Source organism: Penicillium mononematosum (genome assembly GCF_028829835.1).
Source record: "Penicillium mononematosum strain IBT 11891 chromosome Unknown utg000003l:1.0-8172316.0:1.0-8177699.0, whole genome shotgun sequence".
Taxonomy (NCBI): Eukaryota; Fungi; Ascomycota; class Eurotiomycetes; order Eurotiales; family Aspergillaceae; genus Penicillium; species Penicillium mononematosum.
Window position 1 is genome coordinate 8072026 of NW_026643273.1, and position 20902 is coordinate 8092927.

The 20902-nt window shown below is 48.3% G+C and overlaps 8 protein-coding genes across 8 annotated transcripts; 3 read left to right on the plus strand and 5 right to left on the minus strand.

The window, feature by feature from the left end:
* Positions 1 to 299: 299 nt before the first annotated feature.
* On the minus strand, positions 300 to 1977 carry N7519_008068 (uncharacterized protein; the record flags this gene model as incomplete). Its single annotated transcript, XM_057294844.1, has 2 exons — positions 300 to 1777; positions 1839 to 1977. The coding sequence occupies 2 exons, from the start codon at positions 1975 to 1977 to the stop codon at positions 300 to 302; spliced, it is 1617 nt and encodes a 538-aa protein (XP_057149655.1).
* A 1280-nt stretch (positions 1978 to 3257) lies between these two features.
* On the minus strand, positions 3258 to 7843 carry N7519_008069 (GTPase-activating protein LRG1; the record flags this gene model as incomplete). Its single annotated transcript, XM_057294845.1, has 7 exons — positions 3258 to 3713; positions 3766 to 4052; positions 4111 to 5193; positions 5367 to 6672; positions 6731 to 7332; positions 7407 to 7515; positions 7823 to 7843. The coding sequence occupies 7 exons, from the start codon at positions 7841 to 7843 to the stop codon at positions 3258 to 3260; spliced, it is 3864 nt and encodes a 1287-aa protein (XP_057149656.1).
* A 1074-nt stretch (positions 7844 to 8917) lies between these two features.
* On the plus strand, positions 8918 to 10591 carry N7519_008070 (ubiquitin-conjugating enzyme E2; the record flags this gene model as incomplete). The annotated part of the gene is made up of 9 exons (XM_057294846.1): positions 8918 to 8950; positions 9011 to 9044; positions 9119 to 9213; positions 9286 to 9307; positions 9361 to 9457; positions 9517 to 9528; positions 9586 to 9754; positions 9813 to 9901; positions 9934 to 10591. 9 exons carry the CDS (start codon positions 8918 to 8920, stop codon positions 10589 to 10591), a joined length of 1209 nt encoding a protein of 402 aa, XP_057149657.1.
* A 662-nt stretch (positions 10592 to 11253) lies between these two features.
* Positions 11254 to 11997, minus strand: N7519_008071 (uncharacterized protein; the record flags this gene model as incomplete). Its single annotated transcript, XM_057294847.1, has 1 exon — positions 11254 to 11997. The coding sequence occupies one exon, from the start codon at positions 11995 to 11997 to the stop codon at positions 11254 to 11256; it is 744 nt and encodes a 247-aa protein (XP_057149658.1).
* A 765-nt stretch (positions 11998 to 12762) lies between these two features.
* N7519_008072 (C-3 sterol dehydrogenase/C-4 decarboxylase) lies at positions 12763 to 14076 on the plus strand (the record flags this gene model as incomplete). The annotated part of the gene is made up of 3 exons (XM_057294848.1): positions 12763 to 13338; positions 13415 to 13678; positions 13714 to 14076. 3 exons carry the CDS (start codon positions 12763 to 12765, stop codon positions 14074 to 14076), a joined length of 1203 nt encoding a protein of 400 aa, XP_057149659.1.
* Positions 14077 to 14260: 184 nt separating this feature from the next.
* On the plus strand, positions 14261 to 15838 carry fpaI (putative methionine aminopeptidase, type I; the record flags this gene model as incomplete). Its single annotated transcript, XM_057294849.1, has 5 exons — positions 14261 to 14554; positions 14613 to 14646; positions 14704 to 15017; positions 15085 to 15631; positions 15711 to 15838. 5 exons carry the CDS (start codon positions 14261 to 14263, stop codon positions 15836 to 15838), a joined length of 1317 nt encoding a protein of 438 aa, XP_057149660.1.
* A 581-nt stretch (positions 15839 to 16419) lies between these two features.
* Positions 16420 to 17715, minus strand: N7519_008074 (uncharacterized protein; the record flags this gene model as incomplete). The annotated part of the gene is made up of 3 exons (XM_057294850.1): positions 16420 to 16769; positions 16804 to 17496; positions 17553 to 17715. 3 exons carry the CDS (start codon positions 17713 to 17715, stop codon positions 16420 to 16422), a joined length of 1206 nt encoding a protein of 401 aa, XP_057149661.1.
* Positions 17716 to 18577: 862 nt separating this feature from the next.
* On the minus strand, positions 18578 to 20449 carry N7519_008075 (amino acid transporter; the record flags this gene model as incomplete). The annotated part of the gene is made up of 10 exons (XM_057294851.1): positions 18578 to 18664; positions 18725 to 18840; positions 18909 to 18936; positions 18988 to 19185; positions 19238 to 19452; positions 19522 to 19665; positions 19715 to 20046; positions 20092 to 20164; positions 20219 to 20232; positions 20289 to 20449. The coding sequence occupies 10 exons, from the start codon at positions 20447 to 20449 to the stop codon at positions 18578 to 18580; spliced, it is 1368 nt and encodes a 455-aa protein (XP_057149662.1).
* Positions 20450 to 20902: the final 453 nt, after the last annotated feature.

Consider the following 20902-nt stretch of genomic DNA (forward strand, 5'->3'; position numbering starts at 1 on the left):
AATTGAGGATTACCCGGTCCTGATACCGGAGAATGAAAAGTCCACGGGTCCACAGGCCGGGGTTAATTGTTTGCTTAGTAATCTGTAAGGTTGGAACCTTGGAACCTTGAAAGGTTGTCAAATTCGGAAACATCTATTCATAGCATTCAACAAACTGATCTGATAGTGCATCTTCAATGGCACTTCATTCTCTCAATAAAGGCAGTTTTCAAACAAGCTTCCTCAATTATGTAGGATGATTAATGGCGGACACCCCGACAACCGACCTCGGGAAGGGGCGCGACGGCCCGAGTACGGTCTTATACACCTGCCACTGCGGCACTGCCTCGCCGGCGCTCTACAGTGGCCTCTTGCATGAATGGGCTGTAAGATCTGATCTCTTTACCCCATTGGAGGACCACAAAAGGAGTCGCCACCAGGGCCAAAGACACAAATGCAAGTAGCGAGCTGGCCCACTGAAATCCAAGATTCGTGTACATGGCTGTTGCAGCCAGAGGGAGAAAGGCGATGGAGATGTTCTCGACGAAACCCACTGCCCCGAGGGCGCTCGCAGCATACTTACTGTACGCGTCGATGAGATAGTTAGCATTGCCAACGATCACCGCTGTCGTCCCGAACCCAACCATCGCCAGGCCGACGGTGGGTGCCATCCAATGTATGGAAGTGTATGATGCCCACCCATACACGAACATGCCGCCCGTTACACCAAAGAATCCACCAATGATCGATGCATGTAGCCGAGCCTCTGGGATCGGCGTGCCCGGTGCCTCGGTATTGCGGGCAGCAGATGCATAGTACCAGGGATTAGTTAAGATGCAAAATGCACCGCCCAGCAGTTCCCCGACCACAATCGCAATTTGGATATACCCGCACTGGATTGGATCCCACCCATAGAGCTCGCTGTATACCTGCTCCACCGACTGCGTGAACAGATAGATCGTTCCCAAGCTGAAGGCAGCCCACACCGTTGCAACGAACACGACCCCTTCCGTACATAGCATGTACAGAGGCCGTTGAACGCTCTGCAGAATAAGCCGAGGCAATGCTACCCGATCCATCTTCTCGGTTGTGTGCGCGTTCTTCCCCTCGCGGCGCAGTCGTTTGGCCCTGGCGAGCAGGATTGCCGGCCCGCGGCTCTCTGGCAGACCGAAGATCAGGATCGGAAATAGGGCAGCGGTCCAGACTAGTTCGATGTAACCAATCCAGCGCCATGACAGGAATTGCAGGATGGAAGAGCCAACAACCGGGCCCAGGCTTGTCGCCGCCAGGTAGATGGTCACGTACAGACAGATTGGGACACTCCGGGCTCGATCGCCGTGGAAAGTATTCGATGTAATACCGGCAACGGCGTCGCTTATCAGCGGAACACATCCTCCGCTGAAGAATCGAACCGCAATCAGGGTGGCGAAGTTTGTTGCCAACCCTACAGGAATCAAAAAACCAACAAAACAAAAATAGGTGGTGAGAAGGACAGGTCGAACGCCAAAGTCCTCCATCACAGGAAACAGAAGAAGCGGACACAGCGCTGCGCCAATGGCCCAGGATGTGGTTAGCCAGTAAGAATTGGGGAACGTCGCATCGGAAATGTTAAACTCTTCGCCAATGGCCGTATGAGCCACTGTTAGGATTGTCCCATTCATTGAGCAGATAAAGCTCGCCAGCAAACCAATGCCTGTGGCCTGCCATTTCTTCCAGAGAGGCCAATTGTATGGATCTTTGGGATCATCCTCCCCATCCCATGCGACGACGATCACGTCCTCTTGAGCGAAGCATGGGCCTATTTTCCGTGATCAGTGGATTGATCTCAGTTCGCAAGTTTAAGGCATGTGCATACTAACCTTTGTTAGGAGAGCTCGATACAGGGTACAAATCGATTTCGAGCTCGTCTAGCGTGACGGGCACGTTTCCAGGGTCGGCTGTAATGCCATCTGCTTTCGATGCGATCTGTCGCCGTGGGCAATCCGGCCGTGGCATCATGGCAGGGGTAGCGCGCGACAAACTCTCCTGGTGCGAGAAGGAGGTCCCCCAAAGATGTCTATCCGCGTATAGTAGTTTTATATTTGTCGTGATATTAACCAGAGGCGTTCATTCAACAATGTTAGAGGTAGTCATGGGTGGTCGTGAGGAATATATATTAGAGCATGTCTTGGACCCATTTCAAGAAAGATCTTTCACATCATTTTCTTATTCTATGATTATTTTAGATTAACTAAGATTAGTCAATTACGTACGTACCTGCATACCTACTAGTACGTAGGTACCTCTAAGTAGGCATAGGTAGTTCCTCAGTTGCACAGTTTAGGAATTTCACTAGTCCTAAAGAGGCAACTATATCAATTAGGTAGGAAGCCCAAAGTAGTAAGTCAGCGTATACAGAAGTAAACTGTTAAGTCTTCTACAAGCAATGGGGTCAGCCTCTAGTTAAAACACATTATATACAGTCATACTTCGATCTATACCTATACAAGTTCAATTTGTAAAATTTGACGTTGTGTTACCTCTTTATCTTACTAGATCACCATTATATTTCTATAAAGTATCAAGTAAACATAAGTTGTACGGATCATATAGAGCTAGAACGTAAAAATGCAAAGTGATTATTTCATCCATGTTTTGTCCACGAATACATGTATGCAAGGTTCTACAATGTAAGTATCTCTCTTAGGCAACTACACAGCACATATATATCATGGCAATCGTGTTGATTGAACAAATAAGAAAGGAAATAAAGGTACCCTGGCTCTTGTTAAGCAAAAGACCCGAGGGAGAAGAATCAGAAGAGAAGAAAGGGGAAAAAAAAAGGGTCTAGGTATAGCCGTAGCCTGGCCCACAAAAAAAAAAGAACGAGCATGCTCAGAATCAAAAGCGAGAGAGAATGGAAAAACAGGACATTTATGCCCAGAGGGACAGGTATGGGTATGGCTGATCCCTCGAATCAGATGCAAATGAACAAGGAAAAGACAATGGGCATCCCAGCCACTATAGAGATAGAGTGAAAACAAAAACTAATCAATAGCGACCAAGCAGCTTGTTGATCACTTTTGGGGAATTTTCATGGAAAAAGAAAAGGGAAAACTCCGTCAACCAGCCCTATCACTCGACAAAAAAGAAAAGGAAAAGAACGCTAAGAAGGTCCTAAGAAACGAGGAACGAAAACGATCCATTGAAAACAAATCAGACGGATGGATGCAAGTCGAGGTCGGATGGTGATGTATCACAGTATTGCAGTTGTGTAGGAGAGTATAAGGAGATCCAGTCTACCCAGTAACACCCATGGCGCCTGCACTCGGACGCGGCCTATATGCCACATTTGATGGTTGGCCATCAGGTGCCCCTGCAACAGGTTGGCTACCGTTGCTAGTGCTACGGTCACGGTGATACGCTGCTGGGGGAGGACCGAAATCAAGTCCAGTCTGGGCGTTGGTGCTTGCCGAGTGTGAGTGTCCGCCGGGGCCGGGCACATGGCGAACAGAGCTTTGCATCTGCCAGGCAGCATCCTGAGAAGGATCAGTCTCAATACGTGCCGAGGTGGGAGTGCTATTAGTTCGGTTCGGGGTGGTGATCGTGAAGGTCTCGCCACCGTTCTCCGGTTTCTGTGCAAAGCTGCCTCGAGCAATATCGCCGTATCGTTTGAGGATTTCCTTGGTAGTCACTTCGGCATTCTCCCTGAACAGATTTTGATCACCCAAGACCGATTGTAGGTCTTCCGGAATCTATTGATAGAGTCAGCATAATTATAGCAAGACCTCAACCTGGGCAACTTACTTCGCAGAATACATCGTTATACGCGATCAGGGCGTTGACAGCCTCGATGGACAGGAAGCTCTCCTCCACTGTGCTGTTTTTGGCATTCGGATAGAGGATATTGGGCGTGATGACAGTTGCAAGATTGTGAATGTCCATCTTGCTTCCAGACTCTTCATCCACATGCGAGAAGGATGACGTCCAATTTAAGAAGGCAAACAGGACTTCCATCGTATCACGATGGGCTTTGGGGAGCAGACAGCATGTCAAGTGGAGTAGTCGCCTTTGTTTCTCCGGGTCCTCCATTTCTGCGACATACGTTAGCATTGCGCGAGCAGGCCGGTTACCATAGCGTCAACAACTTACTTTGTGAGATGACAAAGAGTCTATGTAGCTTGAAAGTCAAGAGCGGATCGGGCATCTCGCGGAGGAACTTTTTCAAGAGAGCTGCGATCTGCACGGGCGTTTCCTTTGTCAGATCAACTTGCTCATACTTAGTGTCGATTAGCTCCGCGGTATCCTTCAATCGGCGGATATTGCCGTTCTTTCGGAAGACACCCTCCACAGACATGTCCATCTGTCGCATGGCGCAAACAGAATCATCAACCAACGTCGGGATGCGGAGAGCACCAGGACCAACACCGTGACTTGACTCTGTGCCCTCCTTCTCGACCAAATAATCCAGACCGACACCGAATACACCCTTCTTCTTATTGCCCTTCTTGTTGTCCTTGAATGCACGGCCGAAGATGTTCCATATGGTAGGTTTGCGCGACTCAATCAGAGATAGTAGTTCCTCCATGTTGAAATAGCCCTCTACCAAGGGTTCCATCTGTAGCACAGCAACGTGGCGAACGATGAAATATTCCAAAGCAGTTAGTTCCGAGAAGTACCGCTTGGTCCGGGTTGGCTCCATGAGGGCCTCCAGATTTCCACTAGATACTCCACGCTGGTGACCCTGGTTGTACTTGGGCATCGGCTCTGTTCCCCCAATGAGCTTGGTACCGGCATGTCTGTAAGCATTGGGACGCTGCTCCTTGGCTTGCTCAGCAGCAACAATGCGAGGGATGTCATCTAGTGTTAGAGCATCCTGGGCGCCAAAAGTCAGATCGGTAACGGTTTCGCCGTTGGCATCCCGTTCTTCAACAATCTGGAAACCGTGGCCCCGAGGATCACTGCCATCATTGCCAGATGACCCCGGTCGGGCACTTCTGCCCTCTGGCCCATCAATGATTCTGGATGCGCGGGCGCGTTTGTATGTTGTGGATAAGGTTCGCTCGTTGCGAATAGAGCGCAGCCGACGCATCTCGCCAACAGTCTGCTCAAAGGATGTTTCTTCAAAGCCATCTCGCGAGGCACCGCCATATGACTGTCGTGTGTTTGCCCGGCGAACCTGGGGTGTGACTCGATGGCCGTCTTTGTTGTCATAATCGTTAAGGTTGGGGTCGTCTGGGGCGAATCAAGTTAGACAAACTGCCGGCGGCATGGGGGTAATATAAAAATGTCCTACCTGAGGTTTGAGGCAAGGTCCCCCCCAGATCGCAGTACAGCAAGGAGCCGCGCAAGTGCCACTTTCAGTAAGAAAACAAATTGCTGCAATTTTGAAACTGGAGTGAAACCACCCTTCACAGTGGGGCCCAGTTTCATCCGGTGGGCGCAGGCGCCGCAGCAGACTTGCTCCTCGCTGCCGCTCCACAATGCGTCTTGCAGATCAGCGGTCAAGTCCTTCTCACATGATTTGCATGAGAGATGAGGCGGTTTGATGTGCCAACGACTCTGTCCCCACTGAACACATTCGTCGTCAATGGGTTCTTTGCAGGCGATGCAGCAATCTGAGAGTTGATCGGCCAAACCTTCTACGCCAGCCATCAGGTCGACTGGTGTATCGTCATTTTCGCGCCCTGCTAATGATTCCAAATCACGGAGGCGGTCCAGGAAATTCTGTAACCCGTCTGGTGCAGACTTCTCGCGTTCAAGTTTGAGTGCACCTTGTAGACCGATGCGGATAAGGAGTTTGAGGTAATGAGCGAGACCAGTAACAAGAGACAGAAGTTCCTGGGTGACGCCAAGTTTGCGTACCCCGGTTTCTTGGGTTTTCGATAGAAGGGCGAAGAAAGCGACAATTTTTTTGCAGAGAAGTTTGGCTTCGCGGCCATAGGAAAGTTCTGGTTCGAAAGAATCAGCCATCGCCGCCGACGACATGGAATCAGCTGCGCCAGACTTACCTTTTAACTCGTGGGATTTGATATAATCCGCTAACTGATCGACTGCACCGAAGAGGATTTCCACATGTTCAATGAAGCGCTTGGCTACAAGAACACCATCGATGTAAGCGCCGTTGCTCACGTGAAGCAGCATGTCTGAGATGCAAGCGGCCGATGATTCTTCAAAGGTCGAAAGAGTGTTCCAAATATTAAAGACCTTCTCTTCCATAATATCTTCCTCGTCGCGAATACGCTTGCGCTCATCTTCACTGGCATCCTCATCCACCGGCGGAGGCTCCCATGTTTGACCAGCAGGGGATAACCGGACATTCCAGAACTTGTGGATCATATAACATTCGGGGTGCCAGTGTTGATTTTGACCGTTGCGGAAAATCTCGACAAACTGTTTCAGGATCGCAGTGTGGCACCCATGGCACCGCTGGGCAAACTGGGTTGAGTAGTGAAAGTGGCAGTAAACTTTGCTCTCGTGCTCATAGTAAGAGTCCTGAGCACCAAAGACGGTCGGACAGACGGAACAGGTAAAGTGCTCAATATGATACTTCCGGTCTAAGGCTGTAATGTATGATCCACGTAGTGCGCCGCCGCACTCGTGGCAGAGGAGGCTCAGTCGTCTAAAGTAATCGGTTTCACAAAGCGGAAATTGGCAGCTTGAATCTTCTGAATCGACGGGGAAAAACTTGGAAGCAACGATCTCGCCACAGTCCTGAGAGGAGTGCAGAGGTTAGAAAAGATCCCCAAAAGGCCCAGAAGAAGCAACTTACTTCGCACTTGAAACACTCCAGATGAAAAGTACCGCCCAACGCTCGAACAAACTGACCAGTGAGAGATTCACCGCACTTTTGACACAGGCGCGATGAGCCGCCGGGAGACTTATTTTGACGCCCATTCACTCGCGAGCGATCTCGGGGTGTTGAGCGGTCGCGGAAGCCGGCCTGGTCAGGACCCAGGCCACGACTCGTGCGTCCACCATCCTCCTGGTTCACCGGAGTGATTGGGCTTGGACCTCCCGTTCGTGTTGATGGTGAGTCGAACGGAATTAAACTGTCCTCAGGAGATGTGGGTGTGTTTTTCGTATAGCTAGCCCCGTAGCCAGAGGTATCGACGGTGGGACGGCCGCTGGGGTTGCCTGCGACCAGGCTGGCTGGGAGTCCACCGGGGGGGCATATTGGTCCCCCGTCAGCAGAAATATGGCGGGGTTTGTTGGGTTGAATCACGCCGAACGCTGCATGCAAATAATGGAAGTGTAGGGAACGGGCGAGGTAACGTGGTAAACAGGATTTACGGAAGTTGTTGAATCGAAGATGCAACGCGGTTACAGATTGGCGGGAAATTGAAGGTAGGCTGGGCGCGTACGGTCGAGAGTCTGATTCTTAAATTAGAATCCCATGCTTTGGCTGGTTTAACCGGGGTCACTGTTGTTCCCCAGAGTGTACTCACCCTCACGCCATGTAATGACACGCGGGGGTGGCCGATGTAGTAGTGACGGGAATAGGGCGCGCGCAAAATCACGGAAATCGAATTGGGGAGGCGGTATAGAGGAAGGTAGCTGTGAACGAAGGGTCTGAAAGCGCGCGGGCTAGAGGACGCGGGGGCCGATTTTCGAGGGGATTGGGGAGCTTTCAAGGTGAGACCAACAGAGGGCGCGGATTATCGGGCGACAATCATCCCAAACTGAACCGGCAAATTCCAGGACTCCAAGAACAAGATACAAGATAGGGGGAAAAAAAGAAAGAATAAGGTGCAAGGGCGAGGGGAAAAGAAGTGGGCTGGGGAGGAATGGAGATGGAGATGGCTTGGGCATTTGTTGCCCCCCCCTAATTAGTTTGGGACCCCGGGTCACGTGGTCTATATACAATTTCCATTTCTACTGGCATATTAGGGGATTACTGGGAGATTTCACATTACTGGAGTATACTTAAATTCATTCAGATCGAACCAAGTTAAAAGTATCTGACAATTATCAATATTGCACTGTGTATTGTGTGCATGTATGGAGTAGACCCAGCTTATTGTGTACTCCGTATCGCCCCCTATGTGGTATCAGTGTGCTTTTTATAGAACATTCTGCTTGAATTTTTAATTATTTTCGTATTAATTTACTATAAGAATTGATGTCTCGTAGTTTGTTTGGAAGTGTCTTTCCCCCCCTTCTCTCCCTCTCTCTCGTGGTTTGTTTGGAAGTGTCTTTCCCCCCCTCTCTCCCTCTCTCTCGTGTTGTAGTCGTAATACATATGTCGATACAACCTTAAATAGCATCAGAGATCTAATGTAGGGCTACATATGTATTTCTGTTGGTAACCGTTGATGTTATTTGTTAAGTCTAGATGTTTCAAATGTTGATATCTTTTTAAGGAGATCTGGATCTCAAAGACATGGAATACTGAGAATATTTAGTACAGGAAGATTCAATACAGGTACATACTACGTAGACAATATGTACATAGTACATGTACCCAAGTGTGCTTTGTGAAATTGAGATTCATGGAATAATAATCTCATCAGACTGATCATTACATTCTAGCTAATATGTGTTGATGTGATGACTCGTACAGTGGAAAGTGGGAGGCTGGAAAATGACGTGGGTAAACAAAAAGAAAAAAAGAAAGGAGAACATATATTGTATGCACATTTGTTGAATGTAAGAAAAAAGCATTGAAGTCATAGAAGAAAGAAAAAACATAGAACATTGAAAATATCGGAATACGAAAGAACAAAAAAAAGAACATTTGAAAAGATGAAGGTTGAGGGACAAACTGTCCAAAGTTGCCTTGAATTTCAAACTTGTTTTGCCTTCTTTACCTCTCCATCCTTCTTTAAGGACATCATTTTTTTTGATGTTGATACACCTTTGTTTTCTGACCTCCTACATATGTACCTAGCTACCTAGGTAGGTACTCTTCGCCCTCTATAATACACGGACACGACCAGATCACCCCAGACGTTGCAAGATGGGTGACCAGTGTACCCTGCGCCTCGTTCGTGTACGTTCTTTTCCATCCATTTGGCCAAATTACCCCGGATCACTAATCTTCACATTGCAGGAATTGAGACAGGTCGAGCGGAGCGAGCAGCTTGGTATGAGATCCCCTTACCTTGGCTCTTTGACACTTCAAGCCATTATGGAGACCCACATGCTGACCTCGGTACAGCTTTCACTGTCCGTTATGAAGAAAGCAACATTCGTGATATCCAGGCTCTCATCATTGGACCTCCAGGCACCCCATACGAACTGGGATTTTATGAGGTACGATCTACTTATCCAAGGCCTGCCCTGAGCACGCTTATGGAAGTATGGCTAACCAATTGTAATCATCAGTTCTCCATCAAAATCCCGTCTGGTAAGACGGTCTTCTCTTTCGTAGAAGGCACCTGCTAAATCACAGCGGCATAGATTACCCAGCAAATCCCCCGGTAGTGAAGATCCGGACAACCAACAAAGGCCGAACTCGATTTGGTCCTAATCTGTATGCCAATGGGAAGGTCTGCTTGTGAGTGCGCCCCGGGGAACTATTGGATTTCTGCAGAGCCCGATACTGACATTGTCTAGGTCAATCTTGGGGTAAGATTGTCCAACAACATGGATGGATTTTATGGAGCTTAGCTAATATTACAACAGAACTTGGCATGGTTCCCGGGGTGAGCAATGGTCGCCTGCACAGGGACTCGAATCCGTTATGCTGTCAATTCAGAGCCTGTTATCATCAAACCCGTATACCCTGGAACCGGGGTTTGAGGACAACGAAAGGGCGAACGACACGGAAAATATGGAGGTCTACAAATCCAAGGTAAAGATCGCGATCTTGCTAGAATAAACTTGACAACATTGGCTCACATTTATACTAGATCCGTCATGAGAACCTACGACTAGCAGTCATCACACCTCTTGAACAAGCCTTCCAAAATTCGTCCCCTCCCGCCGAACGGCGCCAAGGGTGGGTCAGGAATCCAGTGCGGAAGAAGATAGTGATGAGGAACTCGAACCCGAACCCGGATTGCTTACTCAAAGCAAGTTCCACGACTTTTGCAAGCGGCGGTTCCTGTGGTACTTTGAGTTCTACCAGAATGCTATCGAGAAAGGTATCGCGGACGAGTCACGCAGGCAAGGAACGCCCTTCATTCAAATGCCATTTGAAGGGTATGGGAATATCATGGATGGAGAATGGAACTACATCGACCTGCAAGCCCGTCTGTTGGCCCTTCGAGACCGATTGATGGAAGAGACACACAGCTGGCCTGTCGAGGGTCTTGCTCTGGTCAAGCAGGATGCTGGGATTGCAGTTAAATTGAGGGGCCAGCATGAACAGATTGCGGCGGAATTGAAGGCTTATCCTCAAGTGATCGATTTGTCACTGGTGGATGGCAACCCCTTCATCTGGAGACTCACTTACGTTGGCCGCAACGAGTCCAAGCTGGAAGGTGGCATCATCAAGATTAAGATTTACATCAGTCCACGACACCCAGAGGAACAACCTCGGGTCTTTGTCGAATCACCTCTCTACCACATTCGTGTTTCCAAGCTCGGTGTGTTGATGTATCTTCCTTCGCATGCTGAAGAGATCGGCCAACACATCGAGGGTATCATCAACACGCTGGAAGATGACAATCCCCCGTACACCCCCTAATGACAGTGAACCCAGAGGCGGCCGCTCTGTGCTGGGGTTCGGAACTAGACCGGAGGATCTACAGGCGCAAGCTTCGATCATCTCTGGAGGAGTCCTGAGATGAGCTAGTTCATTTTCCCGGAATGTGCAATCTTCACTGAGAAATGTGTCATAATCAGGCTACATGACAGTATTCGGCTATCATTATCAACTTTACCTCGCTTCAACTGTATCATTTTCCTGCCATCACTATGTCTTACCTTGCTTGAGTGATATCCTTCAATGGCAGAGAGACTGGGGATTGTGAGACGCGTGGCGTCGAGTGCCATCTAACACAAGAAAATTGATATTGATATCAAACATAATTCATAGATACACAAAAAGAACGTTTGTAACCTCTTGTAATAAAATGTAGTTCATGTCTAAGTACATATAAACATGCGGATGAGAGAATCACGGAAGACAACATGACCTCAGGCACAGCTCCATAGCGAGAATGAATGAAATGAATAGGTGGCCATATTTGACTGTAACCATGTCTCGCGCGGAATCCATGCAGTCCGGTGTGGTTGAGGAATTTGGATACTCCAAGGACCGTCTTATGAAAGGAATTGACTGTGGAAGGTTAGCTAAAGTACACAGTTAGAGCGGAAATAACCATACCGACAAGCTCGTTCACTGCATCATGAATTGTATAATGCCCACAGTTGACGTGAGGCCTCAGACGGAACAGAAATTAAGGGATCATGGCGCCAGAGGTCAATCCAATAATCACAAATCTTCTGAATTTGTCGACATCGGGGGCGATTCTTGTGCATCCGCCACTTGGCAAGTGTGCGCACATTTGCCCGGATATTGAAAATGTCGAGCATGCCAGCTTCAACCCTTGCCAATCCATACTGCACTTGGCATTCATCCCAAGGCAAAGAATAATGGTCTCTGAAAATGCCTTTCCACCGCCGAATTTTCTTCCGGTCATCCCGACTGTCGGCGATTACCTTTATATCTGCCAAGATGTTTGCCCCTTGGGCCACTCGATTCTGTGCTTGTGTCAGAAGGCCGCTGTGGTTTGACCTTTTGTTTGGGACTTTGAAAGTGTCATCTCTCGAAGGCAGTGATTCCGTTTCTAGATCATCTAGTCTGAGCTCGTGGTTCTCAAGCTGCTCTGTTAGAGCATCGAGCCGTTTTTGGACAAGAGACATGGAAGTATTTCCAGTAGGAACCCTTTCGTCCGTCGCATAGACATTGGGGGGGAGCGAGAGAGTCGGCGTGGGTAGTGCTACGGTTACCACCCCAGACAAATCGTCGATCCCAAGGCTCAGTCGGAACTGTTTCGTCCATCTTATAGACATCTGGCGGAGCGAGAGGGGCGGCGTGGATAGTGCCAGCAGTGTCATCCCATGCAAATTGTCCATTCCAGAGGCCATTCATGTTGCAGGAGTCGTGATTGAATCTTGGAGTGATGATGATTCCGATGAACTTGAACAGAGAAGATTGAAGTGAAAGGGGCAAGTAAAGAAGGTAAAGGTTAAGTGAGAACTCGGAGGTCCAGCGTATAGAAGCCAGACCTGGAGACGTTCCTTCCTCCCATAGTCAACCTGAGATGTGACCTCGGGAAAGAGCCATCACACATGTATAGACATCTGGAGGAATCCCATCCTCTTCCAGTGCCTCTCAACATTCCATAATGGGTCTGTTGGAGAGAATTTGAATATAAAAAAGAATAGTCAACCCCTTATGTGGCCATAATCTTATTGGCCTTCTCAGGCGGTCTTTTTTTGGTGGTCAGATATCCTCATGTAGCTAGTCTTTTTATCACCCTTCTCAATTTGTTGGTGGACAGCAGAAAAGGGACAAAAATGTTTAATTTGTGGAAAGGATTCAAGTATTATAGCGTCTGAACATCGATCGTTGTTGATTTTTTGTACCGGTAGCTTCTTTTGGCCAATGCTTTATTGTCCCAGTGCGTAGCGAAGACGATCCCTCGTTCGATTACATCACAGGCCTAGGCTCATTCTAAGACAGAAGACAAATAAAACATCTTAGTATGAAGTAGAAGAAAGTGAGAGAAGGAGAAGAGTGCCAAGTTCGAGATAGCCCGCACGGATCACCTGATTATCTCCGCCAATTTCCCCGGCCCCTTTTCACTCAACAACCATCCCCCATCTCCCTACAGGAAAAAAAATCACATCATGTCGGCAAAAAGGCGCACGTTAGAGTTAGGCAATGTCCTGGTGGTTGGAGGCTGCGGCTTCCTGGGGTGGCACATTGTCGATCACCTGCTGAATTTCCCCTCCGAGACCGACCCCAGCTACGCTCTGCCGAAGCCCGTCGGCGATGCACGCTTCGAGTACCCAACTCTGGGATCACGCTACCCGGATTACCACTCGACTGTCTCTGTTGTTGACTTGCGCACCACCAACAACCGTCTTCCCGGCGCTAAGTATTACGATGGTGACATCACCTCCGTCGACTCCATGTTGGAGGTTTTCCGCGCCGTCAAGCCTGATCTTGTTATTCACACTGCGTCACCCTCCATGATTGAGGGTAACAAGCCCTTGTTGCACAAGGTTAATGTGGAGGGAACACGGACACTCCTTGAGGTCGCTGGTGGCGAGCATGGCGATTGGGGTGGTAAGTGCAAGGCGTTTGTCTACACTAGCTCCAGCTCTGTGGTTCACGACACCCAAAGTGATCTGAAGAATGTCAATGAGGAATGGCCATACATCCGGGGGCCTGCGCAGAAGGAGTATTACTCCGAGACTAAGGTGAGTTTCTATGATCTTTTCTTAATCGGTGTTTAATCGGGACCAATCACTAACCAGACCCCTTGCGTCTATCAAGGCCGATGCCGAGGAACTCGTTCTGAAGTACAACAAGAAGTCCCCCAACGAGATGTTGACAGCCGCTATCCGCCCGGCCGGAATCCATGGAGAGAAGGATACGACAGTCACACACAAGATCCTGGAGCACGGATCCCAGGCCTCTGACAGAGTGCTACGGATGCAGCTCGGTGAGAACGACAACCTGTTCGATTTCACCTACGTCGGCAATGTGGCTTATGGCCACCTGCTTGCTGCGCACAGGCTTCTCGCGAGCTATGACCTTGTTGCGGCTGGCAAGGGCGGGCCCTTGACTACGAGCGCGTGGACGGCGAGGCTTTCAACATCACCAATGATTCCCCCGTCTATTTCTGGGATGTTACTCGTGCTATGTGGGCGCTGATCAACCGTGTCGTTGAGCCGGAACAAGTCTGGGCTCTGCCTGAGGGTCTCCTCGAGACCGTTGGTGGTATTGCTGAGACTGTCATGGGATTGTTTGGCAAGACTCCGCGTCTCACTGCCCGGACAGTGCGATACTCATGCATGACTCGCTACTACTCGACTGAGAAGGCCAAGCGCCGCCTGGCTTACTTGCCTGTTGTGCCCTTGGATGAAGGAATTGCCCGTGCTGTTGGATACATTGTTGCCCGAAAGCAAACGGACGCAGGAAAAGAGGAATTGTAATTTGAAATTAGCTCATGATTGAAGAAGGTGGATATCCGATGCTGTATTAATACCTAGGTAGATATATTACATCTTACACAACATTTGAATACACGTGACTTCATTGTCTAATGTGAAAGTGGGGCCATTCCAACGTTGGTCCACCCGTGGGTGAGCCTGGACGCTTTCCATGGTTCTGTCCAAAATGTGGTTAAACGGTCACGTGGAAGTGGATCAGGCTTGTATGTGCGCCGTACTAGTGCTGCAACCCGACAAAGACATTTCGCAAAATTTCATTTCTAACAATCGATCCTTATATCTCCCCTATATCTCATCTGAGATCAAATTTCAAATCATTGTGACAATGTCTGATTCTGGGAAACAGTGTTTTGGCACTGATTGCAACAATGAAGCTGGGTCGCTGCAATGCCCGACATGTTTGAAGTTGGGTGTCAAAGGTAGCTACTTCTGCAATCAAGACTGCTTCAAGAGGAGTTGGGTGGGTTGCAATCAACAGACATCCTTTTAACTGAAAATCTAACATTGATCGTATCCAGACCACACACAAGGTGGTGCACAAGACACAAAAAGGTAGCCACATCATCTAGGTGGAATGCACTAGTGATTCATTCTCTAATTGCGATATAGCTAGCCAAGTTTATGACCCCTTTCCAGCATACCCATACACTGGTTCTGTCAGAGCTGTATATCCACTCTCTCCGCGACGACCTGTCCCCCAAACAATCAATCATCCCGACTGGGCCGTGACTGGCATCCCAAAGCGTGAGATGCGCTTGAGCAGGTCAAAATGGGACCTCTTGGATGCAAAGGGCCAGGAAGCCATGCGCAAGGTGTGCAGGCTGGCTCGTGAAGTACTCGACATAACTGCTGCGGCTATAAAGCCTGGCGTGACCACAGATTATCTGGATGAGATCTGCCACAATGCTTGCGTCGAGCGAAAAGTGAGTCAGGTCAAAATTGCACACGTGTGTTAATCACCGCCAAGTTATTCGCTAATCTTTGAGACAGTCATATCCTTCTCCGCTGAACTACAACCACTTTCCCAAGTCGTTGTGTACATCTCCGAATGAGGTTGTATGTCATGGAATCCCAGACCAACGTGTCCTTCTTGATGGGGACATTCTTAACCTTGATATTTCTCTGTACCATGGTGGATATCATGCCGATGTGAATGAGACTTACTATGTCGGTGACAAGGCTAAAGCGGATCCGGACTCGGTCAGACTTATCGAAACAACGCGGGAGGCTTTGGACATGGCTATCGAGATAATCAAACCAGGTGTCCCGATTCGAGAGTTTGGTAAGATTATTGAGAAGCACGCAGCCTCTAGGGGCCTTGTCGTCATCAAGACTTGGGGCGGCCACGGTATCAACTCCGAATTTCACCCTCCTCCTTGGATCCCCCACTACGCGAAGAACAAGGCTGTAGGAACATGTAAGCCTGGCATGACATTTACGATTGAGCCCATCCTGGCTTTGGGCGGCAACCGAGAGGTGTATTGGCCAGACGATTGGACAAACGTTACAGTGGATGGCAAACGGACGGCACAGTTCGGTGCGTATAGACCTTTCAGAGACCTATTGCTGGCTCCAGAACGGTGGCTCGCTCAAGATACTAACCTAAAAACCGATAGAACATACTATGCTTGTTACAGAAACAGGTGTCGAGGTTTTAACGGCGAGAATGGAGAACTCTCCAGGAGGGCCGATCCCTATCCCGGAGGATGCAAACGGAGATACGAATGGAAAAGTAAATGGGTAATGCCGTATGCGTGTTGAAGCCGGACATTAAGGGGCTACCGAGTTGAAAAACGCCAAACCCAGTGTATCAGCACAGACCAGTGCCTCCACCTAGTCCTTTGCGCTGTCTCCGATGTTCACCTCACCCCTTGAGAACAGAAATGGATAGAAATTTACATGTACACTCCCATATCCGCCATATTTCATGGTGCATTTACTATCTTTCACATTTACTATGAAAAGATAGTAATGTACCATCAAAGATACCGGCACGGCTATATTTTATCCTCACTTTATAACAAAGTACAATGATGTGTACTATACTTCTTCTACCTTCTACCTTCTTACTACGTATAGAATATCGGACTTAAATCTGCAGCACCGTCCCCTCTCTTTCTACGGTAAGAACGGGGTTCGCCGTAAAGCCTAACATCCTATTTAACCTAAGAAACATTATTAACCAGCACAACAGGAGTTTCATACTCTACCCTAAAAGGTTTAGGTGAGCTTTCCGCATGCGCTGAAAAAGAGGGGTATCCGACCAACATTCAATCCGGAGTATATTATACATACAAACAGAGTCCGCGATATTCGACTTATGTGTCATCCACCAAGTCCTGCTATTCGAAGAGGAACCTTAAGCTTGACCGATGGGAACTTCAAAGCCTTCCCTATTGAGCCAAACAAAAGAGTAACACCCAGTACATACGACCGTGATAGCAAACACGATTCAAAAGTAGGAACAAATGTCTTCGATGTTGGAAGAGATATCGGAACGACGACCGAAGCCCTGTAAAGGCGCTTAGGCGTATGGGTGTGAACTTCAGACCGTTCTTCGTTGGAAATGTTCGCGAAGTAATCCGTTAGCGGGCATTCCTTCCATCGCACTGAGGAGAAGTCCAGGTCGCCTAGTTGAACGACTGAGGAATGGGCGACTTCTTCACTCTGGCAAACTGGGGCTGATGGCGAAGGACGAAAAAGGAACACTCCGTGCAGTGGTATGAGCCACCACTTTCTTTGAGACGGAGCGAAGTGGTGGCGGCTCGCTATTCACTGACACAAACCATAATGCTATTTCAAGGACAGTAGTCGAGCATTTGATTTCATCGTGATGAACTGCGTTGAGATGAATTGGTTGAGGCTCTAAGGCTCCAACATACAATGTTCCTTTGGTATCATGATTGCATATTGTTTTGGAAGTCTGTAATTCCTTGGTATAGGGTGGCGGATCATCGAAAGTGTTGACCCGTGACCTTTCCTTCACACCCGGGAGGATTCGTATGGCCAATTCTGCAGATTTTCCGGGCTGGCAGGGTTCCTTATCCTCCTCGGTCTTTTTCGAAAGTCTTGCCTGGATAGAATAGCCTATTCCAAATCTGGTAGTCGACAGATCTTCCAACTTGGAATGATTCTCCTTAAGTGTCGAAGCATATCCTAGAGATGGCGGAGGCAGTAGATGAGACTGAAGGGCTTCCCAATCTTCTCCATGCCGGCAGATGCTTATAGGGAGCTCAGTCGGTATGACAAAAAAGAACGGGATTTTGTACAAGTACCCGGTCTTCAAATTCTGGCACGTCGAGAATGCGCCATCCTCGATAGGTTGGGTTAACTCCAAAAAAGTCTTTTTTCTGTATGTCTTAACGGGCAACATGACACCATCGCTCTCGATCCGTGATTGACCTAGGGCACTTTATTAGTCTCAGGAGTGAATCAGGACAAGGTACGAATCTACTGACCTCTGAATAGGATTTCCACCATGCTCGGTTGAATGACATCCTTCGTTTTGATCCATACGTATCCCTCTAGATGCTCACCTGTGGAATAAAAGCGACGCCCGGTACCATATCCACACAACTCTATGCGAATGCTTTCGCGGAATGGTCTCGTGAGCCTTGCCATAGATTCGTGTCGCGCAGGTTTAGAATGACAAGGGAAACACTCGATAAAGAGTCGAAGAATTATACAACCGACTAGATTTCCCTTCGGTCCCACTTTTTGTTCACCATCAGACATATGCTTGTGAGCTTACTTCCGGTTCCACCTTGCATCTTAGTTAACCCATACCCGGGCCTTCAAACTCCAAGAGGGTGATCAGTTAATACCAGGATGCTCTGTTGCAGTAGTGTTGGGATTCAAGATCAACGCATCTTTACAGTCGACAGCTCACCCATTTAATAAATCGCTTCTTTCAGTCTTCGTAAATGCCAGAGTAAGAACTAACTGTTCCCCCTTGGGTTATTGAAGCGTGTAATTTTTTGGGTAGGTTCACCCGGGTACCTGTACCCGGACAACCCGCGGATCAAGTGGACCTCAACGGATGGTCATTCCGAAATCTTCTTTCACGGGCCCGTTATCTAGTGATAGTCTAACGAGGTAGCACATGAGTAGATATCATGGCTAAGAGGTCCCACCTCGTATTTTGCGGTGTAAGTCAACAGGGCGAGATAGGATACATAATATATCCATCCCAAGACCTTATCATCAATTGATGTTGGATTACAAGAATTCGCAGATTGTGCAATCTTGGTAGAAGTCTATCAACGTGGATGTTGGGTGCCAAAACAAGCTGTCAGCGTGATTTTATTGCGTGAGCTTTTGATGTACATATAGGTCTGTAACTCTGGTCTTCTCCAAGTGCAAGTAGTCCCTTGCCGCCGTAGCGCTAGTTATTCTAGCAAACGTCCCCTATCGGATATAGGAATACCCTCGAAAAATAATTGTACACTGTATTCACACCGTTCATTACGCCACCGGCGATAGCTCAGTCCGCATTGTTTGCACAAGTCCAGGTGGCGCTCTTGCCGCTGTCGGATATGGACTGACCAGAAGTCCAAAGTCCCAGTACACACTAGGAGAGATTAGCTTTCCAATAGGGTATTGCGGTCAGGCTCAATCATAGATAACTTACAATCGCGCAGGCTATGCCAAAGATGATGACGTTTAGGACAGTGAGTAAGACTTTCTTCGGGGTAGAAAACAGTTGTTTCTTGTTCATCGTAAGCCAGAAGACAGCAGGTAGCCCGTCTGTTATATTCGTCAGCACGTCACCTGTCACGGGCTCTCATTTGGCAATTCGTCTGCACAACACTTACAGCTAAACCAGCTTCCGAAAAGAGCACTCTGAAGCAGTCAATATCCGCAGTAGACGGAAGCTCGGAACGATGAACTTACAATCAGACTCAAGAGGTCGTTAAAGACGGGAATTGACTCCGCAATTACAAACGCTATAGCCCATAAGATTGCTCCAATTGCCACCCAAGCTCCAATGGAGGCAAAGCTGCGCTGGTGCATGACGTTCGAGCCGCGGAAGAGTCGGACATAAATATATTTGCCAGCGACATGGCCCAGAACAACACCGGAGAAAACTACCTGGAGGCCAGGTAATCAGTAACTGAGAATGAAGGTGGGATAGGAGCCCTACCGTCGGGATTGCGAGCCCATAGGTGACCTTCTTCATAATCGGTCCGGCAGAGCTTAAAGCAGGGGACGCCACATCAGGTCCGGCGTATCGATAGATCACAACTGCCGTTACAACGTACATGCAGGTATCAACTACCTGCAATAGGGCAAGTGATTTGGGAAAGTCACGGGGTTCGTCCATCTCAGACATATATCCAAAGAATGCCACATGAGCGACTAGTCCGGAGTTAGTGACCTGGAAGCTCCTTGGTCGTGAGAACCAAGTAGTGGGACATGGGAACATACTATAAGCAAACACTATATTTGTGACAGCAAGGAAAGCCTTCTGGAAGCTGACCTCTGTCGTTGCTTCTGTAAGATCAGGTCCCTTAGCCTGAACACCAATAGCCACCATTGTCACCACTGTTGCAGCGAGAATGCTCGCGAAAGCTGTTTTTATGGTTAGCTCCGTAAGAACCTTGAGGTATGGTAAACAAACATGCAACTGAAATCCAATACACCTTGTCCATCGTTCGAGGCAGGGCGCCAACGAAGCTCACCAGCGTGCCAACCACGGCGAAGACGATGGTGCAAGTTCCATGGTTGGTGAGTGTATTCATCAGCACCGAGAAAGTGAGAATATGACTAGCCATAATAAAAATCAAAAGCAAAAGCTGTCCAGTTCCGAGTAACTCCCGTCCGATGCGGCCCATAAGAAGTTCGCCAGCGTCGGCCATGCTGTGAATCTGGGGATACCGTAGTTTGAACTGCCCGATAACGAACGCGGTGTACCAAGAAATAGCAGACAGACCTAAGAGAATGATGATGGCACTATTTCGGTTAGTCTGGGGTTGATATCTGTGTGGGAACACTTACGGCGCAATTCCTAGGGTTGCAACTGCCGAAGGGAGAGATAGAATTCCTAGCGAAATATTCTGTGCTATCATAACTGTTTCGGTCAGTGAGTTGCACCTTTATAGAATGAGTACTGCCATTTCCTTACTCATCCCACATTGCCTGTTCTCATGGTCAGTCTAAGTCCAACTCCTTAAGAGTATTGGACAGGCACTCACCACCACGACATCACTCGATATTTGATCTGCCCATGTTCTTCACTTCCAAAAGGATCTTCAGCCTCATTTAATGCCATGGTTGATTTGGAGTTTTCCTCTTCTGTGATTAAATCCGAGGACTTTTGGCCGACGTCGTTCTCAATGTCAGTTGCAGCTGTCATTTTGATAGCAGTAAAGAAGTTGGTTGCAGGGAAATTTCTTAGAGATTCGAGAGAGTATAAATTGAAAGGAAAGCTATAACTAGGCAGAGTTGAGATACTTATGAATTCCGGTTTGAGAGTGGCACACCAATGGGACATCAATGGCTACCAACACACGCGAATGGAAAGTAGCGTGGGAATGGGGTATGGGTAGATGCTCATGGTGGGGGCAACTTGAACTATAATCTCGGACGCTTGACCCGTTACCTAGGCCGGAGTAATTGAATAATTGGGTAGATCTAGAAGTTTGAAGCTGAGCCCTTCAATTTACATAGGGGCTCATTTGTGACGCACTGTATTGTGTATAGTGTAATGTATGATGCCAATAAGACTCGGACGATTACGAAGCGGTGATATTCTTTGCTATTCAAAAAGAGACAGCCAAACAGTCTAAGAAGAGTTAGCATGTGCGTC